The sequence below is a fragment of the Citrus sinensis genome, chromosome 8, assembly GCF_022201045.2.
Source record: "Citrus sinensis cultivar Valencia sweet orange chromosome 8, DVS_A1.0, whole genome shotgun sequence".
Classification (NCBI taxonomy): domain Eukaryota; kingdom Viridiplantae; phylum Streptophyta; class Magnoliopsida; order Sapindales; family Rutaceae; genus Citrus; species Citrus sinensis.
In genome coordinates, this window is record NC_068563.1 from 26,741,410 (window position 1) to 26,759,739 (window position 18,330).

Genomic DNA, 18,330 nt, shown 5'->3' on the forward strand with positions numbered 1-18,330 from the left:
CTTATCTATTGGATTCATAAAAAATATATATATTAGTTAAATAATTATTTTTGACTATAAGCATGCCTTAAATCTTTAATAAAAATTATTTTTTAAAATGATATTACTGAATATATATTTATTTTTTTAAATGTGTCTATCAAATAAATATTATTAATTTTTAAATATAAAATATTATATTATATACATATTTAAATTCAAAATATAATATTTTAAAATTTCTTTTAAACCTTCGAAAATAATGTCAAACACAATTACACATAAGATTTTACATAATAAATCGAATAAAGACATAATTTATTAATAGGAAATTTTTTTTATGGGAAGTGAAATGTTTCTTATCTTTTAGTCAAAATCTAAACTTTTATTAACCCAAAATATATATATTTAAAAAAAAAAAAAAAAAACGCGGCTGGAACAAGGTAAAATGACAACTTCAATTCCCGCCAAATTCTTGGCAGTCGACACTCCTCCGTCGTTCCCCTTCTCTCAGAGAATCAAATCTCTTGAGCAATTTCTCGGGTTTTCACAGTGAATGTTGCTAACTCTCCGTTCATGTTATCCTCTTCGCTTAACACCTCTCTCCGGCAACGTCGTCAAACCAACATCATTTTCTCGTCTTTCTTTCTCTAGTCACCACTTGTTTCAAAAACCTAAACCCCTCTCGTCTTCCCTAAACCCTAGACGCAAGATGTCCTCCTCTGCTCCCAACGCTTTCCAAGTTCTCATGTCCGCCGCTGCAAAAAAGAAACCATCGCCTCAACCCAATTCCTCATCTTCTTCTTCTTCTCCTAAAAAGCGCAGAACCCTAGACACCCAAACCCCTAAAACGACGAATTCAGTAGTAGGTGAGAAAATTCAAGAAGTCGCTGAAGAACCCAGTAACGATCTCGTAAAACCCATTTCGAATCAAATTGATAATCCCATAGATTCTGAGAAGGAATCCCAACCCACTCCTCCATCACCTAAAAAACGCAAAGTCAATGTGAATTCGGTGAGTGCTAAGGAGAAGATTGCGGAATTGAAGAGCAATATTGTGTTATTGAAGAAGAAAGCGGGTGAATTTGATCCCAAAATGGTTGCATGTTGGGAAAAGGGAGAGAGGGTGCCGTTTATTTTTCTGAGTTTGGTGTTTGACATGATATCGAATGAAACTGGGCGAATATTGATTACTGATATTGTGTGTAATATGTTGAGGACGGTTATGGAAACGACGCCGGAGGATTTGGTGCCGGTTGTTTATTTGGCCGCCAATAAGATTGCACCAGCCCATGAGGGACTGGAGCTGGGAATTGGGGATGCTTCTATTATAAAGGCGCTTGCGGAGGCCTGTGGAAGGACCGAATCTCACGTTAAGAAGCAATACCAGGTAATCTTCTGCTGTTTTTTTATTGGTGCAGCAACATTGTGTATTAAGATATATTGTTTAATTAAAATGTTGGTTTTGATGAATAGCCCGAATTGGTCACCTGTGCTTTTTCTTGATATGTAGAATCCAAGAAACCTGTACATTTTCCTGATATGTAGAATCCAAGAAAATTAAGTGCTTCTCTTATTTGAGCAATTTTGACGTCACTTATACTTGATTTGATTTTGAAATGTGTTTTCATGTTTTTCATTGTTAGGAAATGGGAGATCTGGGTCTTGTTGCCAAGGCCAGTCGGTCCTCTCAATCTATGATGCGCAAGCCTGACCCATTAACCATTACCAAAGTTTTTGATACATTTCGGCTCATTGCTAAGGTGCACTCTTGTCATCTCTTTTCAGAATATCATTAGTTTAGTTTCAAATGTGAGTTTTGCCTTATTTTTATTGGGGTGAACTAGAGTTACAGCTTAGAAGACTCAATTTGTGTTAAATTGATTGTGATTTTGTTGAATGCAGTAGTATTTTAGTGTCTTACCCTGGCCTTAACAGTGCTTGAGAATGGAAAGTTTTGGAACATAGATGCAGTAGTGATACACATGCTTCTTTAGGTACCAGTTATAGTGCTGTAACTTGATCAGAGAAAAAACATATACATGGTTATTATCTTTTCCATTGTTGTCTCTCAATGAGGCTTTTTCTTTCCACTGTGGAGTAAATCGGCCATTGATATTTCCGAGTGAGATAAATGCAGACAATTGATTTTGGATATGAGTTTCTTGTGGTTATTGCTTAATTGTTTAATAACTATCCCTTCTTATCTATTTACTCTTACTAGGAAGCTGGGAAGGATAGCCAAGAGAAGAAAAAGAATCGAATCAAGGCTCTTCTTGTTGCAGCCACTGACTGTGAACCTCAATATTTGATTCGTCTTCTCCAGGTTGTAGTTTTGACATTTATTGTAAATTAATTTCTTAGTGTGTGTTTTCTATTCATGGTTTCTTTGGATTTATCTTGCAGTCAAAGTTGCGAATTGGATTAGCAGAGCAGACTCTCTTAGCTGCATTGGGACAAGCTGCTGTTTATAATGAACAGCATTCTAAACCTCCTCCAAACATTCAATCCCCTTTAGAGGAGGTGAGTTGATGGTCTGCTGATTAGAAGAATGCTACCTCTCTAAGGCAACCGGCCATCATGAAATAGTGGATTGCCATTCTTTTTTTTATATTTATTCATTCTCTTCTTTTTCATTAGACTTTATAAGATTGGATCTTTCAGAACAAGGATCATCTGCCGGGAGGTTTTTAACTGTTGCTATCATGGTGTTAAATCCACTTTAATCAGTTGTGATGTTTTCTTCTTTCTTTCTTTGTTTTCTGGTAGATTATGGTGAAAAATCTCCATACAGTTTCTTGTGTTTCAAGCATTTCAATGTTTTCGGTAGCATATGTACTTTTGATGTGCAGTGCTTGAAATTTTATGATATAAGATTTGAGTGACAATGAGAAGTGACCTTCTGTTCTTTTTTTTTTTTTTTTTTTTGAGAGAGACCTTCTGTTCTTATATTCTATAATTTAACTAGTTTATCGAGCATAGTAATTTTTTAGTATTCTTGAGAAATTTTAATCCTTTTCCTTAAAAAAATAAATAAATGTCCTGTTGTGGACAATGTTGGTTTTTGTCATACAGTTCTTTAGGCTGATTAAAATGTAAATTTTCTTTTCTTTTGTTATGAGATCATAGACTCGTAGTTGCTGTGTTCAAGGTATTCTGCCACTGTTAGCACTTCTAAAGTATATATAAGTGCAGAATTTCACCGAAGTAAGAGTATTTTCTGTTAGAAATTGCATAGATATTGTTTATCATTCCACTTTTGTCTCTGTGCAGGCTGCAAAGATTGTTAAGCAAGTTTTCTCGGTACTTCCTGTTTATGAAAAGATTGTCCCTGCACTTCTTACTGATGGCGTATGGAATCTTTCAAATACATGCAGCTTTACGCCAGGCATCCCAATTGGACCTATGTTAGCAAAACCAACCAAAGGGGTCTCTGAGATTGTAAACAAGTTCCAAGATATGGAATTCACATGTGAATACAAATATGATGGAGAGCGAGCCCAAGTAATACCCAGCTATGCTACATTTGGCTTTTTTCTTCTTTCGTGATGGATATTAAGTGATTAAATTTTCTTATTCCATGCAGATACATTATTTGGAGGATGGTTCTGTTGAGATATATAGTCGAAATGCTGAACGCAACACTGGAAAATTTCCTGATGTTGTTCTTGCTGTTTCAAGGTAAATAACAATTCTGATTGATGCTATTTCTTGCATAATTTATTGATTATGTCTTTGAGACTTTATTAAGTATATTTGGTAGGAGGAATAAGTAGAAGTGCTATTAAGAGCTTCTAGGATTTAAATAAATGCCAAGGTCATCTCATTAAATTTTTCATGAGTGATTAAATGTTTGTATAAGAAGCTGTGTATAAACTGCCTTTTTGTGAAAATTCAAAACCCTTCAAGAGTTTTTGTTCCCCTTATATTTGGCTGTCAACGTGGTTAAGTCTGACATTTTAGCTATTGTGTGAAATTAGTTTTTGCTCAAATCTACTGCTTATTTGCAGATTAAAGAAGCCTTCTGTAAGATCATTTGTTCTGGACTGTGAAATTGTTGCTTACGATCGGGAAAAACAGAAAATCTTGCCCTTCCAGGTATTCTATTTGAAAACAAGTTTTCAAATCATAATTCTAGTTGCAATGTTGTGGGTGAGGTATAATTTTTAGAAACATATATGTTTGAAATTTTGGCATGCTATTCTTCTAACAATTACTCAACTCACTTCATGCTGATTGCCAATCCCCAAACATTGTATCCTTCCTGTGGTATATAAGCTACTTCAGCAATTTTTCCAAATGAGTATGCCACCAACTGCAGTGGTACAGTCTGTTAAAACTAGGCTGAGGCATACAATTCTAGATTGAGGTCTTTGTTTGGTTAAGATGGATGATATCTAAAATAGTGTATTTTTGTGGCAGACCCTTAGTACTCGAGCTCGTAAAAATGTCTCTCTCAGTGACATCAAGGTTGATGTCTGCATATATGCTTTTGACATTTTGTATCGCAATGGCCAACCGCTTCTTCAGGAACAACTGAGAGTTCGTAGAGAGGTATGTTTCTTTCAAGGCTCCTTTGAGTGGTATTGCATGTCTCATTTTTAGGGTTTGTACCTGATGTTTGACTTGACATAATTGTTTTCCTTAATTGCACACAAAATGAAAATTGGTAGCACTTAGATCCATTATGAATAATTTATTTCATTTAAGGGGCTTGAAGCATTTAAACACCAGTTCATATCACATCTGTTTATCTATTTATATTTTCTTATTAATACAAACTTCTGAGTTTCTTAATTTTTTAATTTTAAAAGGAAAAGAGAAAAAGGATTAGCCTGTGGGTAGATGGAAGAGCATGGTAGTGTGAGTGGAAGTCTTGGAGGATGATTCCTTAGGGGCAATGTTAAGTTTTACATAATTATTAAATCCAATGATTTAATTCTAGTAAACAATAAATGGTGGGTCGAATGATATAATCCTTGGATTTTAGAGAAGATGTTAGAAGCAAATCATATTGGGCCACCTAGAATACCATATCTATCCCATGAGTTTCCCTACAGCAAAAGGTCGTTGTATTTGACAGTAGTCTTTGGTTTTGAACCTGGTGTACACGTCATGGGACTTTGGAAAAGTGATTTGTTTCTTGCAGACATGATGATCCATCCATCATCCTTATTGCTGACTATATCCTGAATTTCTAACCATTTGGCCTTTTGACATTGCTGTTAAATCTTCGGATAAAAAGTAGGTCTTGAATAAATACTACTCTCCCCGCTTTCTTTGCAATGTTCTGGATTCTGATAAATACATATTTCAGTAGGGGTGAAGCTGCTTTATATAACATGAATGGTTGAGGAATCACTAATATGTTGGTATTCATAACCCTCTCGCCTTTTCTTTTTTCAGCATCTTTATGATTCATTTGAGGAAGAGCCTGGATTTTTTCAGTTTGCAACAACTTTAACATCAATTGATCTTGATGAAATACAAAAGTTTCTAGATGCTGCTGTTGATGCAAGGTATTAATTCATGCTGTCAATGTTATTGAGTGGGAAAAAAAGAAAGCCTCATTCATAAGATAAAACTTATTTGCAGTATTTAGATGGTTTCATGCTGCATTTGGATCATCTCACAATGCTTTTTCTTTTCTTTTTTTCTTTTTTTTCCCTCTCTTCCCTAGCGTGTTCCTCTTATTTATAACACACTCAGAGGATACCAATTATTTGTTTGAGGTTGTCATTTTCCTTTGATTAGGATAAATCATATATAATCACTAAGCTGTGGTGGTCTGACTTTTTTCTTGCATTGTTTGAAAGATACATGCAAAACCATTTGTATTAAATGTTTGGATATTCCAGGATCTTAATTATTTTCCACTTTTTAATCAATCTTTGACTTCAACACTTCAAAAGTTTTGATGAAATTCAGAAACTTATTGACTCTGGAGTTTGTTACAGCAGCTTAGGTCAGCTTTTGGATAGGATAACCTATTGGCATCCTCATATATGTCATGGAACTGTCCTGGATTTATTTTGAATGTGGAACAGAACTCAATTGGTTTGATTCTGGACAGCATGGAGCCTAATGTGTTACAACTTTAATGGGGTTCATATGTTGTAATTTGATGAGAGAATCGTATAAGTTATTTTTAATTTCTTTATGAATGACATTGTTATGTATTTCATTAGAACATTTGATATTCTAATTTTCTATGCCAATAATTCATCTTGGTTTGCAGTTGTGAGGGTCTAATTATCAAAACAATGGATCGAGATGCTACATATGAGCCTTCAAAGCGATCGCTTAACTGGCTAAAATTAAAGAAAGATTACATTGAGAGGTACACAAATTTATGATGATTCCTCCAACAAACACAGTTGATTTGAATGGAAACTTTGGTTATATGCATGTATTTTGTTGCTGGTTTTGCTGTGCAGTATTGGAGACTCGCTGGATTTAGTACCCATTGCTGCATTTCATGGCCGTGGGAAACGTACAGGTGTTTATGGTGCCTTTCTGTTGGCATGTTATGACAGCAATAATGAAGAATTTCAAAGCATATGTAAAATAGGTGAGCAAAAATCTTGTTAGCACTGCTGTCTGAAGTCTCTTTGACAATTAACCTTCGTAGTTTACTTATCACTTATTTTTTGGTGTTGACATTTGTTTCTCATTTAGGCACTGGATTTTCTGAAGCGATGCTTGAAGAACGTTCTTCCAGTCTCCGTTCTAAAGTTATACCCAAACCAAGGGTTTGTTTTCCTTGCTCTTTCCTTCAGTGGAGTCCATAAGGAAATTTTGTATTCATTGAATTTTCTTTAATGTAGACTAACTAACTTTAACATCCATGCAAATTCCAGCCGTACTACCGGTTTGCTGATACTATCAGTCCAGATGTATGGTTCGAGCCAACAGAGGTAAATTTTTCATCTTATCCCTTAGTAAAATGCCTTTATTTATGCCTTTTGTTTTCGTTTTGAGTTTTATTTGGAACCTCTGTACTTTATTTTATCTTTTCAGTGATAGAGCTCGGTGTTTCTTTAATTTTATCTCAACCTTCAGCTACAGCCCCAGAATCTGTGCTTGGTCATCTAAATATAATTCTCAGGCCACTAGTCTTGCAGTAGACATATAATTCTTGTGCAGCTTTCACCCACCTTATGGGATATAGATTGAAGTCTTCTTACTTAACATCCAATTTCATTTTTATCCTCACAATGGAAATACTAATTTTTTCCATCACGAGTCCTTAAAATTATATCTTGTGTTATTTTAGCACTTGACCCACTTTTCCTTGTTAACTGCTATAGTATCTTTGCTCAAATAATTCTGTTAAATTTTGTTGCATTTTCACCAAACTTAAAAACCTTGCACAACATATACAGTTATTTACACACGTGCATTTATTCAAATTATTGGTAATCAGAAAGAGAATGCTTTGTATTCTAAGAACAATGTCGACTTTTAAGTCTTGCAGATAATCCAAAATTTCACCCGTGATTTGGCAGATATTTTTCTCATTTATGCTTGAGGTTGTCATTTTAGGTGCATCTGGTCACTCTTTTTGTTGCTTGAAATCTTGATTCTCGATTGTTCCAGTAGAATGCACATGCGGCTTATGAACATGATGGATAGACTGAATAGAGAGTTTATTTATTCATTTCTCTTTTTTTTTCTTTTTGGTATGCGGGTTAAAATACAGAGACCTGAAACATCAAATTCACCGGCAAGCATAGTTTATGACAGTCAAATCACGTGTTTACCCAGTTCATATATGCCATTTTCCAGGTCTTATTTTAGGTTTGTGCATGGTGATGTTTGTATCTAGAACTTGTTTGAGGGAATTTTGTTCAGTTTGGGTTTTATTTCTTTCAACTTTGTGACCCAAGGAAAAACTTTCTTACAGGTTTGGGAGGTGAAAGCTGCGGACTTGACTATTAGCCCTGTTCATCGTGCTGCCATTGGTGTTGTGGATCCTGATAAGGTTTTTACTGTTAGATTCTCAGTACTGGCACACTTATCTTTTCCTCTGCTTTTTTGCTTAGGGAATGGTTCTGTTTCCCCCTTCAATTTTTGGCTCTGTTTCCAACCTGGTATCCCATAATGAACTCTTCTAGGCAACTAGCCATTACTTGATTCTTCTTTTCCCCTTGACACACTTTACTAAATCATGCGTCTATCACATAGCATGTTGAAATGCTTCACTAATACCAAAGTTAATTTGCAGTTATTTTTATTGGAAGTTTGTATAATCAGTTAGTTATGTTCAGGATGGTAGAGATGTTGTATACAAGATACTTTTGTGATAGCAGGTAAGGTTGTTTGCCTTCAGCATGCCAGTCTTATGGGTTCAGGTTGTTTGATTGCTGTATTTACCGACTTCTATTGGTTTCTTGTGTTCAATTGTGAGTTAGGGTTAGAGAAGCTGGCAACCACGCAAACTGCATGCATGTGCACGTGCACGTGTGGTTTCAATAAAGACCATTTTTCCTTTACATGGAATTAAAACTGTTGCTGGCTTGACTTCCATTTGATTTTCTTTTCTTTTCTTTTTTTGGAAAGGGCATTTCTCTCCGGTTTCCTCGCCTAATTCGTGTTCGAGAAGACAAGACCCCAGAGCAGGCTTCATCATCTGAGCAGGTGAATCACAATACTAGTTAAATTGAAATGAAGGAAAAGTGTGGAAAGAAAGAACAAACTATTTTAAGTTTTTAAAAGAAATGATTTATGTTTCCATCATTTGAAACTGACGTAGATATTTTCGTCTTTCCCCGCTTATTTCAGGTGGCAGAGATGTATACTGCTCAAAAACTCAATCATCCAAACAATCAAGATGACAATGAAGATGATTGAAGGCCTGGATCTCAAGCTGCATTCATTTTTGAAGATCTTTTCTTGTAAAATTCAGCTGGGTTGTTGCACAAATCCATGTATCTGATCAGAACTGTTTTAGAACCAAAAATCTTATGTATGATTCCTATCATCATTAGTGGTCAACTGGACGTGAAAGGTCCTGGATATACTGTATAGGAGTCATAATTTTCATTCTAAATTTAATCCTAATTGGATTTTGAGTATCTCAAAAAAAAAAAAAAATCTGCAGTCTGAAGTACAAGAAAAAATGTAGTTGGTGCTGAGAACTTAATTTGTTAGAATGTATATGGTACGGTTATTTTTTCACCCCAGGAACCAATTGTTCATAACAATTGCTCATAAACATGCATGTGATGTTTCTGCTTTCTTCTTTTTTTGTTTTTCCTTTTTTTTTCTTCTTCCATTCTAATATCTTTAGAAGTTTAAAAACGTAGAACTTTTTAATATGATTTGGAAGGGTTATCAGGGAAACTTTTTCTACTCTTATACATAATGTGATTGTGAAGCCGTCAAACTAGTTTGCTTTTTGCTGGTTTATCAGGCTTGCTTGCCAATGATTCAACCTGGAGATGGAATTTTTTGTAGATGCTCCTGCTGTGGTTTTTGTTGATTGCGGATACTGTCTGGGTGTTCTAAAGTAAAAGAAAACTTGTACCCGCTCGGCCGAGAAAGATTTTAAAGGGGTAAAAGTAAGAGGATAGAAAATTGGTCAAGGTTTAGTAATCGAGAAAGCAAGACCTAGAAACTGGGTGAGAGTGACCGGACACCATGAGTACCGAGTTAGTAGGTCTGGTCCTGATTAATGTCTTTTAGGGGTCAAAAATTAACATTTAAATTTCTAAGCCTTGTTGCCGTGTGGACCAGGCTAGACTAACCCGAAAAGGTTTTTGGTTTTCAGCCTAACATTTCAACCCGTTCACGGGGTTTAAAGTCTCTTTCGCCTTGCTTTGCTTTTGAGATGAGGTTTAGCTCTGTTTTGTGATCACTTGGGACTTGGAAGATATTGGCTAACCACTGGGACAGTCAGTTTTCAGTGATGCAATAAGACTGGCATCAAGTTGCCTTGGGCATTCCGAGTGCTGTCTTTGTCTCTTATAATTAGCAGCTTTGTAGATTCTACGTTCCCACCTTCTAACTTGACTTGTCAAAGCTCGTTGTTATGGGTCTTTTCTAATAGTCGGATGTCTAGAATAATAGGATGCTCACTGTAATAATACGATACACAGGAATTCTCGAGTCTTCAACCTTAAAAAAAGGAGTGAGGGTGGCAGCAATCTAATAATAAAAAAGTGATTTTGCAAAATCATTAACTTGAATCACTGCATACACGCGCGCGCGCACAAATATACTGTTCTTTTTTTTGTGCTCATTGGATGATGCGGACCGGTAGCCTAGGCATAATTGGGATATATATGTAAACCTATCAAATCAATGGTATATTTTTTTTTTTGTGAAAAATCGTTGGTGCTAGCACGCTGGTTACTCCATTGAATTGCTGATTGGTAAACGTGGCTCCAATGAGACTTACAATTTCAACTAACAGAGGTTGAAGGAAGTGGGAGATGGTTAAACCAATACCTGCTTTGGATTTGGAGTTGGATGATTTCGCCCAATAAACAACTTTCATTAGGTTGATTTTGTATTGGATGATTTGGCCCAATAAACGACTTTCATTAGGTTGATTTTGTGTTGAAACAAAAAAATCTAAGCACGGATTGGCCAACATTGTTACCCCTGTCTCCCTCCGTAATTCAATCTCATAGGCTAACTGACATTAACGGCATATTTTGCAACAAGAAGTTGGTGCTAAAATGAGCATAAAACGTAAACAAGTCACAAAAGTGAATAAAGTGGGGGCAGATGGAAGAAAAGATGCTTAGTAAAATCAGTAAGTAGTATATATAGATATATATATATGATCTCGAGAAACATAAGATTACATTACAAACTAAAATAAAATTAATCAAACTTTTTTTCTCCCTCTGAAAAAAAGAAGACTAATTAAAATAATCATACAATCACACTAGTAGTAGATCCTGATTCTGATTTGTGGGTTCCACTCAAACCCGACAACAAGCTAGGGTTGCTTTACCAATCTTCCAAACTCAACAACAACTCCACACCCATCTATCTCCACTGACAGTCTTTGATTTTGATCACTTGATCGTCTTCCACTCTCTCAATCCAAAAACACAAACACAAACTCACACACACGCACACGCAAAAAAAACACTTGGTAAAACAAGATCGCTAGTGTCTTTTTAGAGTTACATTTTACAGGCCATGCCCATGCCACAGCAAATTTGTACCAAACAATTGCAATTTTGCAATATGCCTAAAGGCTAAAAACAAGCTCGTTAATTTGGGGTAGCAAAGAAACCTCTGTACAAAACCTAGATCATCAGTCACATAAGCGCCCTGTCCCTGCCCCTGCCTCTGCCTCTTCAATCGTCCCTAATCTATAATTTATATTAGAAGTGGTAGATTAAATATAACTGAAAAATTAAAATACTATATAGAGGCTAGTCAATGAATGACTCAATCTCAATTGAGGATGAGTCTTTGGTATTTGGTTTCAGTAGCAGCGTCTGAGCCATCACAAAGAATCCTTTTTCTATTGACTTTACCACAGTTGTTTAGCATGTTGCAACCTGGAATGTTGCCCAATGAGTCTTGCTGGAGGAGGAGCTGGGGCTGCGGTGGTGGTGGAGGCGGCGGCGGTGAAGGAATGGTCACTGGTGGGATCTCAAAGGACTCAAGTGGTGGGGGTGGGTGTCTCCATTGAGGCAGTGGCCCTGCTAAGAGAAGGGTTTGTAAAAGGGGGCCTGCTTTCATTACAGCCTGTAAAAGCTTCCCCTTTTCAGGTAATGGCTTCTCAGGCTGTAACTCAATTGCTGCTTCTGGTACGGACTTTGGTCCTTGTGCTTGTGCTTGTTGTAAATTTTGTGATGGCGGTTGTGGAATTGGGTCAATGACTGGAGATGAAACAATGCTTTCTTCACAATCTGATGATGAGAAGCCATTGTTGGAGTCAATTCCCCTTCTGGGTTCATCCTCAATGCTTGAAATTCCCGACAAAGGAGCAGCTGCTTGTTGTTGCTGCTGTAATTGCTGCTGCTGATGCTGTTGTTGCTGTTGAAGCAAAATCTTCTCACAGACAAGTCTTTGGCATTTCTCTTGAGCAACATCTCTTTCTCTGATGACTTTACTCAACAGATCTTTGAGATGAACTAACTGATCATCTCTCTTTTTGAGCTCCTCTTGAACTGCTAGCCTTGTCTGTTCCAGCTCCAGCGTTGTGTACAAAAGCGAATGCCTTAGATCTTCCATACTCTGCACCACCACAAGCATAAAACTTAATTAGTACCAAAATCTTGCAAAACAAAACACACACCACCTTTACACATAACTTAATTATAAACAAAGAAATGTGATACCTTTCCTTGGCAGTAGTAGGCAAAACTGAGAAGAGGGTTTCGTTGATTATCCATGGACTCAGTAAAGAAATAGAATTTAGCAAGAAATTTTGGTACTTTTTTGAGAAAGAGAGAGAGTGGGAAAGAGGGGCGTTTTTGGGAGGGTTTAGGAGTGAGTGGTACTTCTTGTAGGTCTTATTATAAGTAAGAGTTGTTGCCACTGTTTTCTTTTTCTTTTTCTTTTTTTTTTTTCTTTTTCCCCCCCTTCAGTTGCTGTTGTTGTTGCGGGTGTTAATTTTTTTTTCCTCACCGGAGGTGTATACAAAAGCACAAAAGGCCAAAAAGCCTAACAATAATAATAATCCTATGCTGACTCTCTCTCTCTCTCTTTCTCACTCAATCCAGTTCAGTCTTTTGTACCGAGAGTCTCCTGTTACCATCCCCAAAACTTGTAGCGAGAAGAATCACATCTCAGCGGTAAAAGCGGGGCTACAATTCCAAAACTAGTCTTAGGTTTTCTCTACCCTTTTTCACTACAGTTTTGTTTCTTTTTTTTTAGTGCTTACTACACGCATTCATCTATCAATCTCTACGATAAATCTGTGACTATGGCACTCAAATGTTACCATATTCCAGGGCATCGATACCGTCAAATGATAAGATTTTGTTAACTTTGTAACCTCATAATAGTATCTAGATTGTGGAATAACAAGTCTGGATTCTTTTGATAGATGCTTTTGTTAACTTAAGATGTAAAACTTATAACTTACACAGAGATGCAATATACTCGAGGGTTGTGTTTATTTACCATAAAAATGATTTAGTAGACAATGTTGATTAATGAATTATTTCTGTTGTTTATTAATTCATCGTCCATATCATTACTCGGAAGAAAAACAATAAATTATAACTTGTCAACTTAAACTGAGTTTAAACAGATAATAATATAATGTTTAAGTCCTAACTAAATATACTATAATAATGAAATATAAACCTTAGCTAAATTTAGTCTTTGAGAAATAATAATTGAAGCGTGTTGATTAATGATAAATTTCAAACATTTTCAACACCATGAAACTAATTTGTAGCTTGCCGTTTGCTTTTGCTTGGGTAAATAATTGAGTTAGTTTTACCATGGTGAATTCTCTCCCGCTACGCAACAAAATTTGTGTAAAAAATTTTGGCACGTGGGCTGCCTGACGTTGTAAAATCCAAACCGTGTTAATCTCTTGGGTTTTTTTTTTTTCTTTTTTTTTTTATAAATATTGACTGGATTGATCGGCTGTTACTGAGCTGATTTTTGTATTTTACTTTTCTGGGAAAACAAGGTATAAATTCTGGGGGGGAAAAAAAAAAGTCGTTTTAAAATTTCTTTTGGTATGTTCCATTTTTTGTTTATTTATTTCAACGAGAAAGCTCCTCACGTGAAAAACACAAATAATAAAAGGCCGTAGTCTGCTGAACAAATTTGACTGTTTCACTACTAGTACAGTAGTACTAAATGAAATTAAATTAAAGATAATATTAGGTATAGTTCTTTTAACGTTTATTTGGAAACTCGAGAGAATTTTCGTTTTCTTGGTTTAAAAAAAAAATTGTATCCCCAAATGAATAATCTACTCAGCCGAATTTGGTCTTCCCACTTTTCAATTTTTCATATTCTTTATTTGTTGGTGGAATAATGTGCCAATTCATCTGAAGAGATGAATGTTTTAGAAAAAAAAAATTCTTTTGTTTAATAATTAAGTTCAAAAGGTAGCAGTATAATAGTTCCAAATGTCATTTGACATTGTAGATAAGAAGTAAAATAATATTAATATATTTTTCAATTATTTGAATTACAAACTATGGTTATTAGCCTTTTTTTTTTATTACATGAGACCAATACTCAGATTACAACTCATATTATATAAAATTTACATTTACTTCACTCACATTTCGAAATTGTCTTCACTTAATTATATGCTATAATTAAAGAAGGAAATAAGCCCCTACATGCGTTGTGAGGGCTCGAACCGCTGCCCTCACAGTTGTGAGTGTAGGGTCCTAGCCACTGGGCATTGTTATCTCTCTCTCTCTCTCTCTCTCTCTCTCTCTCTCTATATATATATATATATATATCTTATTTGCCATATATATATATTGGCTCAACTTATTTTCAAGATTTTATTTTGAAACAAATAACTTCCAAACAAATTAAATTTTGAAAGATACCCGAGTTTATAATTGAGATTTGAGCTCATAATTAATGAAATTTAACCGAAAAAGCTTCGAATATCATTATTAGGTTGGCAATGATATTATTTCTATAGTCGGAAAACTTTGAAACTAAAGATTATATGCCCAAATCTAAATCTGACACCAATAATCTAATGTCAACTTAAAATTAAATGGAAAAAGATCATAGTTTCTTTACATTAAGAAGTACTTCAAAAATTAATTGAATTTGAGCTCTAAATGAGGAATTTTGATAAAAATGTGATGAAAACGTTAGATTGGCAATCACTTGATTTCGGGTAAGTCGAAAAAATGTGAAATGAGATATTATCATTTGATCTCAATCTGACACGAATAACTCAAAGTCAACCTAAAATCAAACAAATGCTTATCATAGACCTTAAGATACATACTTTGAGAAAATTAATATTTGAAGTACTTCTTAAAAACAAGACACACATTTTTTTCATTATAAAATTGTTTTACTCAAATAAACCAAATCATATTCCAAGTTTGATGCCAAATGGATCCAACATTCACTTGGTCTCTTATAGTATTAAGTTTTTCAATTAAATCATTTATATTTTATACCCACATTTTATAAATCTTTATTTAAATAGTCGTTATAAAATCCTATCATTGAAACCGTTAAGCATGTAAAAACTTTTATTTTAATTAAATACTCTTGTCATGTAAAAAAAAGAGGCCATTTTTTTTTCCCGCAAAGGAACACTATCTATATTGAAGAAATGGAACTAAGAACTAGCTGTTCTACCATCAGGAAACAATTATCATCATCCGCATGTCTTCTTTGACAAAACCCAAAAAAACAAATTAATGATAGAAACTATCAAATACATTGGCATCGCATGCCACTCGTTTTTTTGACTTGTGGAATGTTTGCATGTGCCATAAATTCTCACCATGCATAGAATAATAAAAATAATAACAACAATAACTAGACTAATAAAATTGTGTGTACTTGTGTATATATATAAATATCTTCGATCTATTTTGGTATGTCATGTTCACAAGAATAAATAAGGGTCAATGGTTTGGGTTTTATTAGTCACAAAAAGGAGCTGGTAACCAAACTTTCTCACCGATCTTTGCCCTAAAGAAAGGTAACCGGGACCACTTTTGTTTTGAACATCAAAAGTCATCCGTGTGAGTATGAGCTAGGCTTCCATTTGACTATTTTGTGACTCTCTTGCTCACTTATAGAAAATATTTAATACTTTGAAGATGATTGATTGCTCGTTTGAGAGTGGTTTTATAAATAAATAAATGAGGTTAAGCAAAAGAAAGAGAATTTAGGTATGGATAATTTCCGAAAATCTTATAAGAGAACTTTGGTGCCGATGGATAATTTCCGAATATGAACAAAATATTAGGTACGGATATGTTTTATATGAGAATTTATAGGACTTTTTATGTTACAGAAAAAGTATTAAGCTTAAATTTCCGAAAATGTTATTTAAATTAGACCAACAAACCGTCTTAATTATTTGAACTAGTTGAGTTCAGTCACATTTAACCATAATATATATAATTAGTGTGTGACGTGTGTCTATAAATGTGGTTTCTAGGGATGGCAATTTTTCCTGTTAAAATCTCGTTTGAAAAGGCATTAAAACATATTTTTGTCCCAAAAAAATAAAGGGACGGGACTTTGACATTTTTTTTTATCTCATTTTCATATACGAGAGTACGAGACAAGACTGGGATTGATAAAGCCTATTCCATTCCATCTCATTACCAACCCTAGTTGTTGGTTCGATTTATTATTATATTATTGAATTATTAGATATTTAATATGGTTGGAATTGATTGCTATCCAAATCTATAGTTTTTGAAGTGTAAGTCTTAATATTAATGTGCAATGGAAGCAAACAGACAAATAAAAAATGTTAGTATAAAATTATATTTGAACGTGCATGCAGTCAAAATAAAACTATTTTTTGATTATTCTACTTTGTATTTATTTAAATTTTTTACTATATTGAATTATGATAATCCTTAAAAAAATGGTCAAAATTTATTTATTTACATTTGGTACTGTTCAGAACAATGAGATAGGACGAGATATTTAACGAAACGGGACTAAGATAAATTTTTGTCCCAAAAAATTAAAAGGACGGGGATGTGACTTTTTTTTATCCCACTTACATATACAAGACATAATTGGGATTGACAAATCTTATTCCATTCCATCCCATTGTCAAGCCTAATGCTTTCGTTATCATGAGCATTAATGCAAATAGTCTTCGAGATAGAAAGTAATATTAGCCACATCAGTTACAAAAATTATGGTGAAGGTTCTTGAATTTCATTAAAGTGTACGAAAGCTGTTACACTATATGGTGTAATGGTGTATGCAAATTCATTGTATAGGCTACATGGTATATTAGTGTTTTTATCATTCTTCATTCAATTAACTAATATACCATATGGTGTGTACAATAAATCAACATTTTAAAATATGCAAGCATCTGTACCTGACATTATATATATAATATAATATAATATAATATAATTTTGTAGTGTGGGCACCAATAGACAAAAAAAATATAGTCTCTTAACATAATGAAATCTTTTTTTTTTTTTTTGTATTTTACTCACATCCCCACTTTAACAAAATGAGAATGTTTTCATTAGAGAATGACTCTATATATATGTGTTTGTGTCGGATAAATTACTTTACATTGGAATGAGTGTTTTTAATCTATCACGTACTTTAAAAACTTAAGAAATCCCTATTAGAAAATTATATATAGAGCGTCATGCCAAAGTGTAGATGCCCTTGCTAGAATGATTATATATATTTAAAAACTTATATTTTTTATTTGTTAGTGACATCATCACTTTCTTCATTTTAACAAAAAAAAAAAGATATCCTCATTAGAATATATTTTTTAATTTATTCATTATTTTAATAACTTAAGGGATCCGTTAAGTTATTAAAATAATAAATAAATAAGTAAAACATACATTTCATTATATTGTGTCCTATGGTGTATTAGTGTACATGTTTTTTGTGTTTTTTTAATTTTTTTTCTTACTTTAGATCCCTTATATGAGGTTTATCAAATATAATTTAAGTAAATGAAAAATTCTATATGTAGGACAGGTTTACGATATGAGACTCTCAAAAAAATTCTCTAACATTACCATGAATTACTCATTTGTGTTGATTAGTTTAATATGCATGTGTTTGGTGTATGCTTTTGATGGGTTAGTGATTGTTAATAAGTTATTTAAAAGGGTACATTTGTGGAAATAATTTTTTCACTTCGGAAAAGGAATGAGGAAAATCCATAACAATAATCCAAAGTTTCGAATCAAATGGAATCAATAAAACGGGCACCGTGCCTTTATGTCCCATCCAAGGGGCTAATTATATTTGTCCATTTTCGTTTTAACTTTTTCACATTAACCTGCATATGCAAGGCGCAAGCTTATGCCCTAGGTAACCCCACCTTTAACCATCAAGTCTAGATTCCCTTTTTTCTTAATAATTGTTTTTTTTTTCTAATTAAGATTATATTGTTAAATTCCAAATATAGATAATAATAAGTGCTAAACGTGTGTGTTTACCAAATACTTCATTTATTGTGAAATGTGAATCGATTATTAGTATATTGTATGATCAAAATAAATTTTAATCACATGGGAGAGTTGTTTGGCTTGTGTATACACCCATGAACTGTGTACAACGTTGTTTGTAAACTTGAACAATTATGAACGTAGTTAAACCAAAAGATAATTATGTAATCTTTTGATGATATTATCAAGATCACATCATGATAAATAATGTAAATCTTGTTTGAAATTGAGGTTGGAT

At 34.0% G+C, this 18,330-nt stretch overlaps 2 protein-coding genes across 2 annotated transcripts; one reads left to right on the top strand and one right to left on the bottom strand.

Moving 5' to 3' along the window:
• The first annotated feature begins 402 nt into the window (after positions 1 to 402).
• Positions 403 to 9,220, top strand: LOC102628869 (DNA ligase 1). Its single transcript, XM_006487946.3, has 16 exons — positions 403 to 1,369; positions 1,626 to 1,742; positions 2,204 to 2,305; positions 2,386 to 2,502; positions 3,253 to 3,483; positions 3,566 to 3,660; positions 3,990 to 4,077; positions 4,402 to 4,533; positions 5,386 to 5,498; positions 6,218 to 6,319; positions 6,417 to 6,550; positions 6,658 to 6,731; positions 6,840 to 6,896; positions 7,886 to 7,963; positions 8,542 to 8,619; positions 8,764 to 9,220. Exons 1-16 carry the CDS (start codon positions 536 to 538, stop codon positions 8,830 to 8,832), a joined length of 2,421 nt encoding a protein of 806 aa, XP_006488009.1. The 5' UTR covers positions 403 to 535; the 3' UTR covers positions 8,833 to 9,220.
• Positions 9,221 to 10,726: 1,506 nt separating this feature from the next.
• Positions 10,727 to 12,568, bottom strand: LOC102629130 (uncharacterized). Its single transcript, XM_006487947.4, has 2 exons — positions 12,291 to 12,568; positions 10,727 to 12,186 (listed from the first exon to the last, which is right to left on the bottom strand). The coding sequence occupies exons 1-2, from the start codon at positions 12,342 to 12,344 to the stop codon at positions 11,398 to 11,400; spliced, it is 843 nt and encodes a 280-aa protein (XP_006488010.1). The 5' UTR covers positions 12,345 to 12,568; the 3' UTR covers positions 10,727 to 11,397.
• Positions 12,569 to 18,330: the final 5,762 nt, after the last annotated feature.

Excerpts from the sequence above, each read along its gene's own strand:
- LOC102628869 (XM_006487946.3), top strand. The coding sequence starts at position 536 with ATGTTGCTAACTCTCCGTTCATGTTATCCTCTTCGCTTAACACCTCTC. Across the intron at positions 3,661-3,989 it reads GTTGTTCTTGCTGTTTCAAG|ATTAAAGAAGCCTTCTGTAA; the intron begins GTAAATAACAAT and ends GCTTATTTGCAG. Across the intron at positions 4,078-4,401 it reads AGAAAATCTTGCCCTTCCAG|ACCCTTAGTACTCGAGCTCG; the intron begins GTATTCTATTTG and ends TTTTTGTGGCAG.
- LOC102629130 (XM_006487947.4), bottom strand. The coding sequence starts at position 12,344 with ATGGATAATCAACGAAACCCTCTTCTCAGTTTTGCCTACTACTGCCAA. Across the intron at positions 12,187-12,290 it reads CCTACTACTGCCAAGGAAAG|AGTATGGAAGATCTAAGGCA; the intron begins GTATCACATTTC and ends GTGGTGGTGCAG.